At 53.9% G+C, this 19566-nt stretch overlaps 1 protein-coding gene across 1 annotated transcript; it reads right to left on the bottom strand.

Annotated features, from left to right (window-relative positions):
* Positions 1-1668: 1668 nt before the first annotated feature.
* SLC22A8 (solute carrier family 22 member 8) lies at positions 1669-18219 on the bottom strand. Its single transcript, XM_032414947.1, has 10 exons — positions 17884-18219; positions 8146-8249; positions 7442-7596; positions 6596-6764; positions 4450-4573; positions 4146-4261; positions 3008-3222; positions 2206-2314; positions 1857-2060; positions 1669-1768 (listed from the first exon to the last, which is right to left on the bottom strand). The coding sequence occupies exons 1-10, from the start codon at positions 18217-18219 to the stop codon at positions 1669-1671; spliced, it is 1632 nt and encodes a 543-aa protein (XP_032270838.1).
* Between the last annotated feature and the right edge of the window lie 1347 nt (positions 18220-19566).

Genomic DNA, 19566 nt, shown 5'->3' on the forward strand with positions numbered 1-19566 from the left:
TATGGGAGGGAGCTTCATGCCCCTGGCATCTCAGAAACTGGGAAAGGGGGGCGAGGCCAATAGGACCGAAGTCGGCTGAGAGGCCAAGTAACACAAGTTGATAACGACCTGTGGGTTCAGCACTGGGGGTGCTGAGTGCTGTATGTGACAGCTCTCTTGGGGAGGGGGGAGAGCCAGAGTGCTGTTTGAAGATGTACGAGGTTAGAAGGTACAAGCCAGGGAGGCACCCAGCTCCTTTATAAAGTTTAGTTGTGAAGGGGAGAAATTTCGAGACAGTGTGGCCCCTGCCGGGAGATATGACTCCAAGAGGGACTGGTTGGTTTGGTTGGTTTTCGTTAAGATAGGAGAGGCGGGAGCTTATCTGACTGGCGATGAGAAATGAGCCAGGAAAGAGCTAATAGGTGGAGGAGACCTGAGGGGGAAGACGTCCGAAGGCTGCCTTCCGGAGGGGCTGGATGCAGAGCCCCATTGGGAGGACGGACTTTCTGCTGGGATTGAAGGGAACTCGGGGCACATGGGGTGACATTGGTGGCCTTTGACTATGGCTGTGGTTTTCTCACTTTAATAGGACGCAGAGCTGTCTGGTGGCACGGGCCTGGGACGTCATTGGAGACCTGGGGCAAGCAGGTGGATCAGATCGGGACTGGAGCAGCACAGGCTTCTGTCTGCAGCAGCTCTGGGCTTGTCTCGTCCCCTGCTCACGCGCACGCTGGGACACGTATGTGCACACACGGCGTCATGCACACAGGGTATTTCCAAGCACAGGACTTGCTATGCGTCCTCACCCAATTTGTATGTTGATGCTCTAACTTCCAGTGTGATGGCAATTTGAGGTGGGGCCTTTGGAAGGTAACTGGGGATAGAAGAGGTCATGAGGGTGGGGCGTCATGGTGGGATTAGTGTCCTCCCAAGAAGAGATGGCAGAAACCTTGCTTTTCTTGCGCTCTCCCTGCCAAGTGAGGACACACTGAGAAGGTCGCTGTTTGCAAGGCAGGAGGAGGGCTCCCACCGGAAACAGTCTGCTAGCACCTTGATCTTGAACTTCCCAGCGTCCAGACCTGGGAGGAAGAAGCCCTTGTTGTTTACGTGGTCTGTCTGTGGCATGTTGTTGTCACAGCCTGAGCAGGCTTGGTGTATACGCAGCTCTGCGTGCTCACACATGCGCACACAGGTTCCCATCAGCCCAGCCTCTATGTACCCGTGTGCCCATCCCTGCATGCGACACACAAGTCCCGGTGATGGTTGTGTAGCGCACACATCCGTATGGTGACCTGCCCCCTTCTCCCTGCCACCCCCACTCCTGAGCAATGTGGCTTGAGTTCATTGCCATTTATTGAACCCTCCCATCGAAGAAAGGGGTGGGGAGCAAGAAAGGGAAGCTGTCTTTGTTTAGGATTGAGCCAGGGAGCCAAAGGGGACCTCGGGGAAAGGAGGCTGGAACAATGGGGGAAGGTGGCAAGTGGGAAAGGGCTGGACAGAAGAATGGCAAGACCTGGGCTGAGGGAGGATGAGGACAAGGGTGGGGCATGGGAAGGCCTGTGGCCAAAGCTTTGGGCTGGAGCATGGAACTGCTCAGGGCCCCCCAAGGTGCCCTCAAGAGCCCAGAAGCAGGCTAAGACCTGGCTAAGATTCGTTTCTGGAGGGCAGGGGAAGGGGGCTCTGTTGTCCTCAGCTGGGGTCCAGGCCCGGTCCACAAGACTGCAGAGGGATCCTCTGGGATGCTTTTTCTGCTTCTGGTTCCTGCTTTGGTTTCTTTGCCCGCCAGGACCTAGGGAAAGAGATCTCAGGAAAAGCCCTGGGTCTGGACCTGCTTCCCCAATGAGGAGTTCCAGTGGGACCAGAGGCAAGGGACTGACCAGGTTTCCACATCTTGGATAGTCTCTGGCAAGGGCCGATTGAGGGTCTCAGGCAGGAAGTAGGCGGCACTGCCTCCGAGGAGGGCGACGGTCCCAAATATAATACTGGGGATGAAGGGCTGCAACTCGCCTGTGATTTTCACCAGCGGGGCTGACATGCTTCCTGCACGGGTCCACAGGTTGCTTACGCCCATACCTGTTTGCCTTGGGAGAGTCCAGAGCAGGGATTGGCAGCCTGTGCGTGGTTCTTAAAGGACAGGTCTGGGACCCCTGGGCGGGGCAGGAGGATGTCACAATCCCACCTGACCCCGTATCCTTTGGCTGGGCCAGCCCCGAGCCCAGCACCTACCGGATGACTGTGGGGTACAGCTCGGTCGTGTAGAGGAAGAGGCAGCTGAAGGAGCCGGACAGGCAGCCCTTCCCAAACACAGCCAGGACTGTCCTCAGGGTTGGCAAGTCTGCAGCGGGAAGAAAAGGCGATGGGCCTCGGGCTCAGGAGCACCTGAGTGTTCTTCCTCCTCAGTGGACTTTGTCTCCCTTTTTGCTTTGGCTGCTGGAAAGCTCAGATATAAATTTAAAGCTGAGTAATAGTCCCTCTGCTATTTCTAGTGCTTTGCAGGCTGTCCTGCTGCATTTGTGCTTTTCCCTGGCTCTCATTCCCTACTCCCATATTTTGTTGTATATATGCTTGTCCTAAAATAGCTCAAGTTCCTTTGGAAGGATATGGGTGTATCTGTCAACACACAAACATCTATATAAAAGTGGCTTTTCCAAGGTCGTGGTGGGAGTAGGTTGTGGGGTCTTCCCTGGGCACTGAGCCCTGTGGCTTTTCCATGCCAGCTCGTCTTCTGTAGTGATGTCACCAGGCCATGCCCGATCCCTGAGCAATCCCTCACACTGGCCAGATACCACCATACTTTGCCCAGGCTGAGTCAGATCTGGAAAGGAGCTTTGATATCATCTAGCCCAACTGAGTCATTTTCTAGATGGGAGACGTGAGCCCCAGAGAGCGCAGGGACCTGCTCAAGGTAACACAGAGAATTAGGGGCAGAGCCAGTGGAATTGGGGTCCTACGCACCCCACTTTCCAGCCTGTGGCAGCCTGTGATGCCCACGGGCATGTTAGGTTCTGGCTTAGCCCTGGCTTCTCACCTGAGGGCACAAAGATGATAGCCAAGATGGACCCTCCTGCCAGGAGTAGACAACTGGCCTGGGTGATGTGTCGGCCTAGATAGTTTATAGAGAGGACAGTGATGAACTTGGCTGGGATGTCGACCCCACCAAAGATGAGCTGGAGGATGTAGAGGTTGACTCCAAATTCTTCCACACCCATAGCTAGACTGTAGTAGCCAAAACCGGTGGAAAACCTGAGGGGAAGAGAGTGATTGATTGGCACCTGCAGCCAGACTGGGGTCTCTCCCCAGACTGGTCATTGGGTCATAGGGATGATGAATAGTTTCATTTCTTATCCCAGCTGCAGCTGATCAGTACGGGCTGCTGGAGAGCTGTTTTGAGCTCTCTGAGATTGTGTCTGGGCTCAGTGCTGGGATGGATTGGTTCTGTCTGACATGGGTATGGTCTAGGGTGTGGTGGCAAAGATCCACATAATTGACTCCAGAGAATATCAGGACTGGCAGGAGTCTGGGAGATCCAAGGAGGTAGTAAATGATCTCTCTTGGTTGGGTAATAGTTTCACGTCTAGAATGGGAGAGGTGAGAGTCAAGTTGTGCAGCTGGGTCAGATGCCTCCCCTTTCCCTCTCAGAATCCTGGGATTCCTTTTGAAGTCCCTGGACATATTGGACCTTATTCACGTAGGGATAAAAAAGGGTCTCAGAACCAGGTGACAGAAAGGGCTTTGCAGGAGCTGTAGAATGTCAGACAGAAGAGAAGACTCGGAGAAGCGTGAGGGCCAGCCTCATTCTGTGGGGTCCCAGAGGGCAGAGCTGGGCCAGTGGGAGCAGTGACAGAGAGGCATAGAATGGGGAAATTGCCATGGCAGGGATGTGAGCTGTGAGCTGGGAAGGGGTTTGGAGCATTTGCCTTGTGGGTGGGGTGGGCGTGACCTGACGAGGAAGCAGACCCCGATGGCCGGAACTAGGTGTGTGGCAGGTACACAGGAGATTTATTTCCAGGGTTGGGGCTGGGCTGGGGCAGCCCAGGGAGGGAATCTCTTGACTCCTCGTGCAGGTGCCCTAGACCTTCCCCTTAGGGGAAACTGCCAGAAGCCTTGTTCATCACCTCTGTTCTGTAGAGGTGCCAGGGTGTGGGCAGCGAGGGGTGGTGGGTTACCAGGCCAGAGAAAGACAACAGGTCACACGGCGCAGGTTGGGTGTCTGGAACAGGTCAGCTATGCTGTACTTGGCCTTGGCCAAGGAGATCTCCTTCTGCATGATCAATTTGAGCTCCTTGGGGAAGAGGAAAGAGAGGGTTGCCGTTAGTGATCAGCTGGCGGGCAGGAGGAAGAAGGGAAGGAGCTGCAGGCGTCTCTAGAGGACTTTGCTTGGGGCATTGGATGTGATGTTGGCTTGTGAGCAGGGAAGCAGAGGTGAGAGGAGGGTTCCTGCTCCAGACTACAATCCCTCCCGGCTCCTACCTCCACGTTGAGTTTTTCTCCTTCTTCCTTCTTGCCGTTGAGGGCAGCCATCTGCCGGAGTATTTTCAGGGCCCTCGAGAATTTTCCAGAGACGACCACCCAGCGTACAGATTCTGGTATCCACCTGGGTGCCAGAACCGAGTCACAGTGACTACCCTCATGCCAGAACCTTTTTTGAGGGACCGGAAGAACATCAACATCAACAGGGCCCAGGGGTAGGAGGTCCAGAAACCCGTGCTGTTTTACTGCAGATTTCATGGAATTTAAACTTGGCCAAGCTTTGCACCTGGACTGCCTGCCGCCAGCACAAATTCTAGCTTTATCTTCTTCCCCTTCCAGAAGAGCCTTCCCTCTGCCCCCTACCTGGGCTACTTGTTATCGTTGGGTATCTTCCTTAGCTAGGAGCCTTGGGCCTAGGCCAAGGCAGGTGGGTCCTGGGGAAGGGACGGCATGTTGAAGGCTAGATAGCTGGATGATCCTGTACGTCCACCTCTCCAGCCTTCCTTGGGCCGCCTCCCGGGGTGAAGAAGGAGCAGGGTTGCAGTCCTGGGGCAGGTTGAGAAGGTGGCTCAGGTTAGGGTTATGACCTAGGGGATGGGTTTGGGGCAGAGGACCAATTCTGCTGTAATAGGAGCACAGCATGAGGTCCTGGGATTGGCAAGCGGGCAGCTAACCTCACTTTCCCCACCTCCAGGCTGTATTTTTGGGCTTGGTTCGCTCTGAGCAGACCCTAAGTGTCACTAGGCAAAGAGGAACAGAGGAGGAGGAGGTGTGGGGAGAAAGGAATGATATTTTTAAAACTCCTTTCTGGGGGGGTGGTCAGCTGTGGCTGTGGCCTCCACAGGCACCCAGGGCCTGGACTCTGTCCTCTTCTCCCTGAGATTAGGAATAGTGGCTCCCAATCAGTGAGCCTTCCTTTGGACCAGGCACCCATGACCCTGGGTGACGGGCATTATTATCTTCATTTCGCCTAGGAAAATCTTGAGGCTCAGAGTGGGTGAGGCTTGTCCCAAGTCCCAGGGTGAAGGGGCTTGCACTCTCGACAGTTCCCCGCTGACCCTCTGCCCTTATTTTCTTCCCCACTTTCTGCTCCTTGTCTGCTCCCATCCCAGGTTGTGAACATTCCCTAGCTCTACCCTGGATCCTCTGACCACCTCTCTTTCTGCAAGATTGTCCAGACCCCTCTAGAAGATTCTATTCTCATTTTCAAATGGAGGCCCATCCCAGTTCTGTGTCTTTTTGTGTAACCCTGGGGGATGGCTTGACTTCTCTGAACCTCAGTTCCCTCATGGGTCAAGTGGGACAATGATGCCTCCTTCACACAGAGATGCCATGAGGACTGGAATGATTTAGGTGGATGCCTAGAACAGGGCCTTGCACAGAGTAAGTGCTCAGCAAAGGGTCACTCTGAGTCAGTTTATGCAACCGACTCTTGATCTCAGCTCAGATCTTGATCTCAGGGTCGTAAATTCAATCTCCGCACTGGGCTCCACGCCCAGCATGGAGCCTACTTAAAAAACAGAAAACAAAAAAACCAAATTACATTTTGGAGATTCAGTTCCTGTTTTCAGTGTGTCCTTAGGTTTGATGTGATGATAGTGAGCTCTTTACCTATTTGGGGTCTCTGACCCAGACACCTCAATTCTCCCAGGTCCCCAGGTTTGGGCTTTCCTTTCCTTTATACCTCATATCTAGAAGTCCCCAAACCCTGTGGATTTGTCCTTCAAAATGCCTCTCAGACTTGTCCCCAAGGCTCCTCCTGCCCACACAGTCACGTCCCTTCTCTCTCTCATCCCCACCTCCTTGGGTCTGTCCTGTGCCACCAATAGAAGCTTGGTCAGGCCTTTCCGCACTGCAGACACGTTCGGAGACATTCTCTGTCCCTCCACACGAAGCTGAGGCTCCTTGGCTTTCTGTGCTCTCCACAGTCTGGCCCCATGCCCTGCCTCTCAACTTAGCCCCTTCCTCCCCTGAATGCCCCCCAGACATCTGCTCCAACAGCACATCTTTGTGTACTAACTCCTCCTCCTTGGAATGCCCTTCCCGACTCTGGGACAGAGGTGTCCTGACTGGTCAGACGCGGGCTCCCCCGGTTTGGCCCCGGCAGGCACGTAAGGAGGGAGATGAAGAGGAGAGGGCCACATACCAGGACAACAGGAAGAAGGCGAAGAAGGGAATGGACACGGTTAACTGTAGCCAGCGCCACTGGGGGATGGCATAGGCCAGGCCAGGTAGAATGAACTGGCCACAGGTATAGAAGTAACCCATTAAAGTTGACATGATGGCCCGCATCTGGATGGACAGGCACTCGACATCTGCAGGAGGAGCCCAAGGACCAGATTAAGATCGTGCTGGGCCCTGGGCCACCTCCCCATGAAGGGGCACCAGCTCCTGCCCACCCACCATCAGCTACTTGATCTGATCCTGATCCTAAGGGTTCATCACCCCCATTTTACAGATCTGTGACTAAGGCTCAAGAAGGTAGGACTCAAACTTAGGTCTGTCTGACTTCCAAGCCCACACTTTTTTTTTTTTTTAAGATTTTTTAAAAAATTATTTTTAAGTAATGTCTAGACCCAACATGGGGCTCGAACTCACAACCCCGAGATCGAGTCACATGCTCTATCAATTGAGCCAGCCAGTCACCCCCTCACCTCCAAGCCCACCCTCTTGACTGTCTTTCCAGAGGCAAATGACTACCCTTATTTTGTCTCAATGTCCTTGTCTGTAAAAATAGGACAACAGTGTCGCCTCGTTGTGTGTGTGGACTGAATGGGATTGTGTCCCCGGCAGAGTGTCAGGCCCGGGGAGGGGGTGGGGTCCTCGGTATTGATCGCTGTTGTCGTTATGCTCAGAGGGGGCCTCTGAGATCCTGAGAGGGGCAGCACCTTATGTGACCAAGATCACAGGGAACCTGTGTTGAGTCAGGTCCTTGGCTTCAGGCTGGGGTCCCTCAACTCCTGTTCCCTTGCCTCTTCCCCCTGTGGCTCACTCAAGATCGCGGTGCTCAGGACAATGCCTGAGATGCTCCAGCCACTCAGGAAGCGGAAGACCATGTAGATGGAGACGTTGGGGCTGAAGGCTGCCCCTGAACCACTGGCTGCCAATAGCAGGTAGCTGCAGGTCAGGATGGGCTTGCGGCCAAACCTGGAGCTCAAAGGAGAGGAAGGACCGATTAGCCACAGTGAGCTAGCTGAGACAGTGACTGCAGGTCTTGGGGCAAAGGGTCGGACCACCTCCCAAAGGGCTAGGTAGGGCATGCAATTCCCGCTTTAGACAGAGCCTGACTGGTAATTGCTATTTTGTTGACAGGTTTGCAGTTACAGGTTCAAGTTAATGAGTGATCGGCCTTTATCCCCAGCTTAGCGGCCTGAGCAGAGGTCAAGGGACTTCCCATCTCTAAACAGTCCATGCACCGCACCTCCATGGCCGCACAGGCCACTACGCTGTGTCTGAAAACCTCGAGGCTTTCCCCAGGGTCTGAGGAGGTGGGAAGACTCAAGTTGGGAGGGTTTTGGGGCAGGGAGAAGGCTGCGCCCCAAAAGGGACTGGGACTTGCCCAAGGCCACAAAACAGGGACAGTACTTCCTGCTTCCCCCAGCTCTTTGCCTTTTTGGGGGCGGTGCATAGGTGGTCAGAGTGAGGTGGGATGTCCCTATAGGTTGTGCGTCCCCTCCGGAGGCTCCCCGGTCTCACCTGTCTGACAGGTCTCCTAGCACGATCCCTCCAATCAGTGTACCCGCCATGAAGACAGACTGGGCCACCTCCTTCAGTATTCTGGAGTCACACACCAAGTCCCACTGCACAGGAGAAAGGTCGTGCCAGCCTGGCTTGGTCCAGACTGGCCCTCCCAGCCATGCTCAGCCTGAGCCCCACAGTGCCCGCCTGCTACTGGAGCCCTCACCCGACTTCCCTGAGCCCCGTTCTGCATTCAACTGGGCCCGGGGCTCCTTGGGTCTGCCTGTGGCTCTTTGGGTCCCTGACCTGTGGTGTGTAATAACAGTTCCTCTCCAGCGTACGGGGCCTGTCAGAGGCTTGTAGTATCTGCCTAGCTGTCACTTCCAGGTCTGTTCTCAACTCCTGCCCTCGTCCCTTCCAAGCTTGCCTGTGCCCCGGGCAAGGTCAGGGCCGGTCTGCAGCCTAGGTCTCTCCCTCTCCTCCACGGGGACACTGCTCTATGGTTGACACCTCGCTCCATCCCACATCCTCTGTCTTTGTCTCTCAGATCTCTCCTTCTGGGAAACTCCTTCCGGTCCACATTCACTGTGTTTCTCCCTTCCCTTCAAAGCTGAATCTCTCGAATGAGAAGCTATACTTGCTGTCACTCTGGTCTCATCTCCCGCTCATTGCTCAAGTGTGCCCCCGCCACTCCACCGACACCGTGCTCTCCAGAGAGAGCTTTTCACGAAGCCCACTGGAACCTTCTGTGGCCTGCTCTGCCCTGACTTTCGGCAGCCCCTGACATTGCTGATGCTGACCTCTCCCTCCCCCTGGTCTTCCTCTCTCTATTTACCACTCCTCCTCTTCCTCCATGGGCTCCTTTCTTTCTATCCCTTAAAGATTCCCCAGGGCTCTTTCTGGATCTTCCTCTCTTTTTATCCACTTTCCTGAGGAAACGTCACCTGCTCCTATGGCTTCAATTTCTATTTTATGAGGAAGACTCCAATCCATATCTTCAACCCAACCTCTCTTCTGGCCTGGAGACCAGTCGATTCAGCTGCCTTCTTGGAAATTCTACTTGGATGATGTCTCACGGTCACCTCAGAGTCAACAAGACTTGTCACCCACTCCTCAATCTCTGGGAGCCCCTCCTTTGCCTCATACTTCTCCAGTGCACCACCACTCCATCCTCCAGTTTCTAACTTCTGAATATTTCTGGAATCTGGATTCTTCTATTTCCACTGCTATCTTAGTGCAAGGTTAATAATAACGGCCGATTTTTATGGAGGGCCTACTATGCACCAGGCCCTGTTATAAGGGAGCATTTCCCAAGCTTTAACTTCTTCAGTCCCCACGACAACCTTATGCTGGGGCATGACTATCATCATCATCCACATGCTACAGATAAGGAGACTGAGGCCAGCTGATGATTATTGTGATGATCTTCAGACAGGTCTCCCAGCCTTCGATTTCAGTTCCTCTTATGTGTGCTTCCCCTGCTAACATGAATGGCTTTCTAAAACTCCACTCAGGTCAGGTTCCTGTCTTGCCTAAAGCACTCACTGGCTTCCTCCTGCCTTTTGGGTAAAGAGAAAGCGTTGTTAACACAGATTTATAAAGCCCTCATGCTCTGGCCCCTGCCTTACCTGTCTGGCCTAATCTCCTGCTAATCCCCAACACGCACCCTTTGTCTAGCTGTCCTGAACTACTTGTGTAATGAAGTGGAGAATTTTATTAACTAGAAATGCCTCACAAGAATGTTTTGGAAGTGAAACAGTGTGGGGGAAGAACCATACATCCCAGGGAGCTCTTTCTACGTCCTCTGCTGGAAGTGAGGGGGATGGGGTGGATGAAGACTCCAGGTGCTCCGGCTGCCTCCGGGTGGCCCAGCATGGCCAGCAAACCCAGTGAGCTCTTCTGGCTGAGAGGGGAGCCTGCCCAGTATGTGTGTGGCATGAGGGGAGGGTAAAGGGTGAAGGAGGAAGTGAGGGGGTGTGAGGAGGAGTACGCCAGAGGGTGTCTAGAGAGACTTCTGGTACATTGTGGCATGCTGTGGAGAGCTCCTTTAGGAAAATCTAAAGTAAAGACCTCCTGTCCACCTAAATTCATTCATACCCCCTCCCCCTTCCACAGTAAACAGCACATTTCCCAGGTGACCCAGTAGCTGAGTGGGGTCATGTTGTTCTTGATGGTGCAATGTGAGCGGAAGAAATGCTTGTTACTTCCACCTCATTTGATTAAGAGAGAAGCCTTGGTCTGGACTTGAATGCCTTCTCCCTTCCTGTTGATGGGAAGGGTGACAACTAGAACAACTCGGGAAGCCATGTGTTGAAGATGGCAAAGCTGCTGTCAGTCTGGGTCCCTGAATGACCCTATGGGGCAGAGTCACCCATCAACACGAAATTCCCACCTTAGAACTATTGCATGAGAAAGAGAACCACTTCTATGCCCCACAAGCCATTGAATTACCGTTGACTCTTTTGTTATGGCAACATGGCCTATCCTGATACATTCCACAAGAAGTTGCAAATGGAAATTTGATTCCCCCCCTCACCAGCCTCCATGTTATTTAGTGCCTCAAGAAATCATTCTGCTTGGATCCTGAGAGGGTCAGTGTCAGACCCATTTGGATTAGTTTAAGACTGTTGCCCTTCTCCACTGTCTGAGACCAGATCGGCCAGGTCCTGGTTTCTACAAACTACTTGTGGTGAGGTACGCATTAGAATAACGGTCACAAGCCAGTTTCTACTTGAAATTTGAGCAATGTACAGGAAATACCATTTCTAGAATGGGCTTTGACTCATGTTTAAAACATGCCCAAATCCTTATAATGACCCATAAATCCCTGCAGAATGAGCAGATTTATTCCTGTTACCTCTCTGCTCTCATTTGTTATTACTATCTCCCCCATGGACTCTACTGTACTTGGTCTTCTTGCTGCTCCTTAAACATGTCAGGCACCTCAGAGTCTTGGCATATGGTATTTCCTTGGCCTGGAAAGTTCTTCCCCCAGATAGCCACTTGGCTTGCTCCTTCACCTCCTTGAGATCTTCTCAACAAGAACCTCCTTGACCACCCTATTTAAAATTGTAACTCCCAGCTGTCTACATTACTCCATCCCCCTTTATTTTCTTGATTGCAATTTTACCGTGAGATATACTACATAGTTCCTTTTTGTGTGTTTGTTTCTCCCTCAAGATTATCATCTTGATGAGGGTAGGGTGTTTCATCTGTTTTGTTTGCAACTGTACTTCCATTGCTTAGAACAGAGCCTGGCACATAGTAGGCACTCAGTAAATATTTGCGGGATTGAAGGAATGAGCATTCCATAGAAAGAACAGAGAAATGGAGAACCTTAGTGGTTAAGATATGCTGATGTCTAAAGGAGAGGTCATAGGGTCCACATTCCAGATACTACATGGAGGACAGTTTTGCTTTGCCAGAATGAGTGTATGTCAGGATGGAGAGTGTCTAGGCTATATATGTAGACTCTATAACCACATGTTAGCAAGAAGGACTGGAAGAACTTCACAATCACACTGGAAAAACTTCTATGGCAAACTGTCTACTAGGAGATGGTAAAATGAGGGTTTAAATCTTGGAAGAAGTGCTTTGTGGTTAGATATTTAAAAAATCTTGGATTTCAAATGCACTCTTAGTTGCTCCCAGAGATTTTATGGTTAATAAAACTCATTGAAGCTGATGATAAAACTGTGGCCAGGGTTGCCCTGCCGATCAACACAAATCCATGGGGCTCAGATCTGGGACATGCAACTGCTAGGGGTTGAATTGTGTCCCCTGAAAAGACAGCTTGAAGTCCTAACCGCTAGTACCTCAGCATGTGACCTTACTTGAAAATAGCAATGTGGCAGATACAATTAGTTAGGATGAGGTCATACTGGGGTAGGTCTGGGCCCTTCACCCAATATGACTGGTGCTCTTGTAAGAAGAGAAGATATAGACACATAAGGAGGACACCATGAGACATTGGAGGCAGAGACTGGAGGGATGCATGGATAAGCCAAGGGACGCCAAAGATCACAGACAACCACCAGAAATGGGAAGAGGCAAGAAAAGATTCCTCCCTAGAGCTTTGGGAGAGAGCATCCCTACACCTTGATTTTGGACTTCTGGTCTCCAGAACTGTGAGACAATAGATTTCTATTGTTTTAAGCCACCCTGTTTATGGTACTTTGTTATGGAAATTCTAGGAAACAGATACACTGTGTGATTCCTGTATGTTTGAAATACCTGTGGGTTTGGTAGGTGGTAATGGGAAGGGGATTGGGAAGGGGATTTCTCTCCACCTGGCCATGAGGGAACCAGACATAGAGAGAACTGGAGAGATTTTTTAAAGGCATCCTGGAATTCTGGGGGGAGGGAAAGATACCTAGAGACATTTTGGGCATGCTTTGGTGTGGTTAGCTGCAAAAACCCTTGAGAAGGCCTTGTTAAGAAAACCTATAACTGAAGGCTTGGTTGGTCTCAAAGGTGTTGAGAATGTGGTTTATGTTCCTTTGACTTGATGCACAGGCTGGGCCACATGGGGTCTGCGGTTTTAGTTGGGTTACACTATTGCTAGATTCAGTGACAACATTGTGCTGTGTGTTCCTCTCTGCTTTTACACTTGTCATCATGTCTTTGTTCTCATCGTGGTGCCAGCCCTTCAGGCCCTGGAGACAGAACAGGAAAGCTCAAGGCCAGAGAAGAATTGCAGGGGCCTCGGGGGACCAGCCTGCGCATCCAAGCCCACTTGGACCCTCAGACTGAGCTGGGCACCCACAGGGCTGAGGTTCAGTGGTGTGGGAGCTACGGGCTACAGCTCCTCTCCAGGGAACCCAGAACCCACAATCCATGCTCCCCACACTTTCCAGACTTGAAAGAAAGGCCTTTGTTTCCTCTTAATTTCCTAGTAAAGCTCTTTCTGAAAAATTCCAACCTTATCTCTGCTGAACTCAGAGAAAGGAATGTGTGGTCGCCTCTGCCAGGAAAGCTTAGGGGATCAGAGGGGGAGGGAGACTCTCTCCAATCTGGCTGGACCCTGTGCTGTGCTCACTCACATCACTGGCATGGTCCTCCCACCTGTGCCTCCTCCTTCGGAGGGAAGTTCCTTATTATCCTGTTCTACAGATGTGGGGACAGAAGTGGAGAAGAGGGCTGACACCCCAGGTCACTGACTGTTGGGATGGAGCTGGGACCTGCACCCAGGCTTGTCGTTTCCACGAGAGGAGGGCTAGGTGCAAGCCGTGGAGTATGGCAAAGCCATGGGGGCCCAGGTGAACTGGGAAGGGCCATGACAGCTGATTCCCCTTTTCTTGGGGGTCCCCCTACTTTTCTGGTGGGGACAACCCCTCTAATCTCAGGACACGTCTATTAGCCATAATAGTGACAACAACAGCCCCAGCAGCTGCTGACATTAGCTGAATGCTCCGCAGGGACCCTGTGCCCATGCGGTCCTTGCATGGTCTCCTGTCGGGTTCACCCTTGCTCTCTTCCTCACTTTTACGGATGAGCAAACCAAGACTTCTGGCCTCATGACATTCCTAGTAAAGGGCAGAGTCAGGATATGAACTCTGCTGCTTGACCCTGGCTCATGATCACACGCTGTCCATCTTGGGGGTGGCCCTGGCCTCTGCTAACTGGGGTCACCTGGACCGAGCCGGTTGCCAGATGCCGCGCACCTCTATTACCAACCTCTGCCCTGGGGCTGGCACATCCAGACCCTGCCCCCGCTCCAGCGACCCACCTCTAGGTAAGGCTGGGCCACTGTTTTACCCCAGCCTCATGGGGACCTGAACCCCGCTTGCCCCACCCCAAGCAGATGGAGCGCAGATTTGTCCGCAGTACAGCCAGAAACAGAAAAATTGCTGTGCTGGTAACCAGCACCTCACTGGCTCTGGCCACTGACACTTTCCTGGCTGGGCAGGGACCCCTCGCATGGGTCCTGACCCTCATGCCCGACCCAGGAAAGGGTACAGTACCCTGAGGACTGGTGAACCCCTGTGTTTGTTGGGATGCAGATGCCCCCCCCCACCCCAAGTGCTGGCATCATGTCTGGGAACTTGGATGGCACAGATGTGAACTGACGCTTGACCAAGTACAAGACCTGCAACCTCTGTTCTTGGCCAGGCTCCCTGGAGGGAAGCCACTTTCCAGCAGTCAGCAGGGTCTGAGTCCCGCCTGTCGGCCTCTGACGGGGACACAGCCTTCGTTCAGCATTAGCTGAGCACTTACTATGCACCTGGCCCAGGGATGAGAAAGATGAGTTGGAGGGGCGCCTGGTGGCGCAGTCGGTTAAACGCCTAACTCTTGGTTCCGGCTCAGGTCATGATCTCAGGGTCGTGATCTCAGGGTGGTGAGATCGAGCCCTGTGTTGGGCTCTGCACTCAGTGCCAAGTGTGCTTGAGATTCTCTCTCCTTCTCCCTCTGCCCCTTCCAATCATTCTCTCTCTCTCAAGATAAATAAATCAATCTTAAAAAAAAAAAAAAGGATGGGTTGGAGAGACACCTTCCCTGTGCTGGAGGAAGCCGCCAGCCTCCTGGGGCCACAGGGTGCTTGGTCAGAGGGATCGACTGTGGGTGGGCTTAGTCTTAAGGAGCCTCATTGCCCGGCTTTAACTCCAGCTCCACCTTTGATGAAACATGGTGGGGCCGTGGGCCAGGGGGCCAGGGACCTGTGCCTGCATTTCCTCCTCTGTACAAATGGGACAATTAAGGTGTCAACCTCTGGGTTGTTGTGAGGATTGAAGGAGTTAATAAGGGCCAGGTGCTTAGAGCCATCAGGCACGGGGCAAGCACACAGTAAGGGGTAGGGATGATGGTTACGTCACTGTTCCCTGCACCATTGTCGTCTCTCCGGCTAGCTTCCGTGTTTTCAGAGGACAGGGATGGTGGCTTTCACTCCTCCTCTCCGATTTCCCAGGGGCCGGGTGTACAGCAAGTCACTCATACATTTGGAAACTTTATAGGTATTGAGACATCTTTGACTCCCTCCCTGTCCCTCACCTCCATGTCCGTTGGGTCCCCAAGTCCCATGGATTCTGACTCCCTAAACTCTCTGGTATCTATTCCCACTGTCCCTTCCCCTGTCATCCTCCTTTCCCTGGATCCCAGTGGCAACCTGCTAACCGGTCTCCCTGCCCCTGGACTAGAACTCTCCACCAGCCACTCTCCACCCTGCAGTCAGAGGGACCATCCCTGGAGGGTGATCTGAACGCACCACACTCCTGCTCAACACCCTTCGATGGCTCTCTATCATCTTGGAACAGAGGCTACACGCTCCCCTTAGCTTCCAAGCCGGGCCCTCCTCTTCTCCGGCCCCATGTCTGGTGGCCTCCGCGCTCCACGGCTTGCCCCTCCAGGATTCCCCTGTCTCTCGCAGTCCTGACTGTTTTGTTCTCATCCTGCTCCCATAACCGTACATTTGCCCCCTGCGCCCTCCAACGCTGTTGCTTTGGCCTGGGGCACGCTTGCCCACTTCCACCTGCCTGCTTCCTGTCTCCCTTGTCACACCTGGTGCGGGGTTGCTGACTCCAACTGACCCTCCTGGGCCCCCCTCCAGGCTGGTTAGATGCCCCGACCCTGGGCTCCCAGAGCACTCTGAGGGTATAAAGCTCCTATGCATTCACTCCATAAATACTGATTTCGCGGTGCCTCCTCTGGGCCAGGCTCTGTTCTAGCTGCTGGGATGCAGCGGAGCAGCCGCAGATCTCGGCCTCAGCAAGCGTGTGTGTTGCATCGCGGTCCTCGAGGGGTGGCTCTGTCTCTCACTAGAGGGGAGCTCCTGGAGGGCAGGCGGGGAGCAGGCAGACTATGACTCTTTGTCCTCAATAGTAGGCATGTAGTTGTTAGTAAGTGTTCGTTTGCTGCATTTCGGGCACTGAGCTTGGCACGAGGAGGAGAAGCAACTATAATATAATCCAGGGGTATGAGAGTCAGTGAGTGTCATAGTTCAGAGCATGACTCTGGGGCTAGATGCCTCTGCTCAGATCCTGAATCTGCCCCTTTGCTCGTGGTGCGAACCTGAACGAGCTCCTTAACCTCCATGCTTCGGTTCTCCAGTCCCATCTGAAAAAATGAGCTTATAATACTAACTACCTTACAGTGTTGTCAGCAAGGTTAAAAGTGTTAATATTTCTTTTTTTTTTTTTTTTAAAGATTTTTTTTTTTTTTTTAATTTATTTGAGACAGAGAGAATGAGAGAGAGAGAGCACATGAGAGGGGGGAGGGTCAGAGGGAGAAGCAGACTCCCTGCCAAGCAGGGAGCCCGATGCGGGACTCGATCCCGGGACTCCAGGATTATGACCTGAGCCGAAGGCAGTCGCTTAACCAACTGAGCCACCCAGGCGCCCAAAAGTGTTAATATTTCTAAAGTGCTTAGAACAAGGGCCTGGCACGTAGTACCTGCTTTATGTATAAATAAATATTCATGAAACACATGAAAAACAGTTATACAGACTAGGAACACAGAGAGTCTTGGGTTCAAATCCCACCTGTGCCAGGTCCTAAGCGTAGGAAATCCTGGGAAAGTTGTGGAACCAGGCTCCGCGTGCTGTCGCCTGGGATTCCAAGAGCCCTCACCCTCAGCACGCCCAGTGCAGCCCTGGGGCAGGGTAAACACTTGGAAATGCAGCTCTCCTAATGGGGCAGAAGCAACATCCCGAGGGGCTCATGGTCCCTGAGGGGAGAATGAAGACAGTGGCCTCTCTGTTCCCAGCTCAGATGCCACGCCTCCTCCGGGAAGCCTCCCTAGAATCCTGTGGTTCGTCGCTCTTTCCTCCTTCCAACTGCTGTAAACATCTATCCCTCTCTGTGCCTCCTAGGGGCGTTCGCCTTAAATCCCAGTTCCAAAACTGACCAGCTGTGTGATACTGGACCCTCACTTGCCTTCTCTGAGTTTTGCTCTTTTTGATCTGTAAAAGGAGCTAAAATCACGTTCGACGGGATATCGCTGTGAGAATCACGTCTGCAAAGCACCAAAATGTGCCTGGCGGTTTGCAGATCCTCCCTAAATGCCCGTTCCTGGTTCTTCCTCCTCCTCCTCTCCCCCATCACCGTGGTCTCCTGACTGGCCTGTCAGTTCATCCGAGGGTCAGATTTACTTCTGTCAGTCCCAGGGATGGCAGGTGGAAGAATCAGGAAATAAGTAAAGAGCTGAACACATGGCAGGTGAACCCGTGAGTAACTCTGGGGGCTTGGGGGATGCGCTGGTCCCTCCTCCACACACCCTCCCTTCTTGGGACCTTCCAACAAGATGGCATTTCCTTCCTTTTCCTTGTTGCCTGGCGAACTATCTCGAAGTTCGAACTATCTCAGCTTGAGGGCCACTTCTTCAGGGAACTTGCCTCCCCGGCCTGACGCCGCCCCCCCCCGGCCCCCACACCCAGCCCTAAGTGGCCCTAGTCTAAGGTCACAGCCCTAAGTACTTTGAAGTTGTAATTCTACATTTCTTTATGTGGTTGTTCCGTCCCGCAGGGCTGTGGACCCCGTGGTAGTGGGGACAGTGCATTTTTGTGTCCTCAGAGCTTAGCATTGTGCCTGTCACAGAATGGGCTGCGTGTCGCGGGAACGCTGACAACTCTAAACGCGACGAAACTGAACTTTCTGGTTCGTTTGCATCTGCACCCAGGTCCTTCCTCTCTGCCTGCCCAGCGCCCTGTCCTCCGGTCCCAGTCCTAGGGAGACTAGAGCCTAGCCTGTTCTCCCATCCCTGAGCGCGGCAGGGTGTGGGCTGCGTGCTGTGAGTCGAGGACGAAGGGCCACCTCTGGGCATACCTCAGTCACAATGGAGTCCGCGGTGCTGAGGTCGTAGGCCCAGCCGTCCAGGCACGGCTCGGTGGCGCCCTGGGTGTCGTTGGGCAGGCTGGCGTTGGGCGGATAGATGAAACGGAGGCACGTCTCAGCCTTCCCATTCAGGCCCTTGGGGAGCACCCAGGGCCCTGTGGAGGCGTTGGGGGGCGGGCGACAGTGGTGGGCCGGCGTGGTAGCTGTGAAGATCTGCAGCAGGTAGTGGTTGGCCAGGCAGAGGATTGGGAGGCTGAGCAAGACGGTGTTCAGGAACTGGAAGGGGCCCTTGCTGCCCACTCGGTCCATGAGCTCGGAGAAGGCCATGGTGCAGGTCAGGGTGAGCCAGAGCCGCAGGCAGGGCACCTGGCCCGGGAGAGGGAAGTATGCGTGCGGTCCTGTGCCGGGAAGTGGGGAGGTGTGCAAACACCGCGGGAGGGTGGGCACGGCGTGTGCATAGATGTGGACGGATGTGGGGCTCAGGTGTGTGTGGCCACACGGGGGTACAGGGGGACACACCCAGCGGCGTGTCGAGGCGTGGGGCCACGGGTGCGGTGTGTGTCCAGGTGTGGGTGCCCAGGGTTCTGCTGTGATGTGTGTCTTGAGGCCGGAGTGTAAGGTGCAGCTGTGGGAGCTTGGGCGTGTGTGAGTGTGTGTGTGTGAGTGTGCGCGTGCTCTGTGAGGCTGCTCGCACATGCTGCGTGCATGGGGTGGTGTAGGCCCCACAGCCGGGACTCAGGGGCCTGGTTGTGGCCATTGGCAACAGGGGCCGGGTGGTGGGGGGAGGTGGGGAGGCCCCTGCTCACCCTGGGCAGACACACAGGCTTAGCAGAGCCCAGGTGGCCTGCTGGGAAGATCTCCCGAAGCCCAGAGCCTCCTGGCTTTTGGCTGTCCTCTGGGGCTGGGTCCACCAGACTGGGGCAGCAGAAAGGGCCCAGGCAGGTCCCAAAGGGCATAAGGGACCCAGGCAGTCGCACTAAGGAAACAAGGCCAGACCTTGGGGGCTTCTCAGGGGCCTATGGGGGCCGGGGCTTGGGCAGGGGTCCCTGTTCCTCCTCACCTGGTAGCTGGGCCCGGCTCCCTCCGCTGGGGCTGGCGGTGGAATGTGGCTGAGGCCCTTTGTCTGTCCCAGGGTCCGGCAGCAGCTGCTGTATTTGGCAGCTCCGCTCCAACAAGCTATGTTTGTTCCTTCCCCAGGCGGACTTATATAAGGCATTAAGTTCCCCAGGCTAATGTTTGACTTTCTTTTGAGAATTAATGGTGCCAGCAAGGGAGGGTGCTGTGGACCCACTGAGCCCCGCTTTCAACGGGCTGCCTCAGCAAAGGCTGGGTGGTGGTGTGGCTGAGCCTAGCAGGGTTGCTGGCCAGACGGAGGGGTAGGTAGGCGGTCGGGGCAGGCTGGCCTGAGGCAGGTCTGGGAGGGGGTCCGATCTGAGTCCTGAGGGCCCAGGGTCATCTCTGTGCGGATGGTCTGTAGGCCCGGAGCTCAGAATAGCTCTGAGAGGGGTGTTGTGTACGTGTGGGCAGAAGACATTCTTCCGGGCACCACTTCCCCTGCCTGGTGCCTCCCAAGAAGGGGCCTGGAGACTTGTCTCCTGGGAAATGGCAGGGCAGGTCCAGCAGAAAATATCACGGGTGTCTGTCCCTGAGGGCTCAAGGCTATCATCCGCTGGG

This window comes from Phoca vitulina, unplaced genomic scaffold (genome assembly GCF_004348235.1).
Source record: "Phoca vitulina isolate PV1807 unplaced genomic scaffold, GSC_HSeal_1.0 scaffold16, whole genome shotgun sequence".
Classification (NCBI taxonomy): Eukaryota; Metazoa; Chordata; class Mammalia; order Carnivora; family Phocidae; genus Phoca; species Phoca vitulina.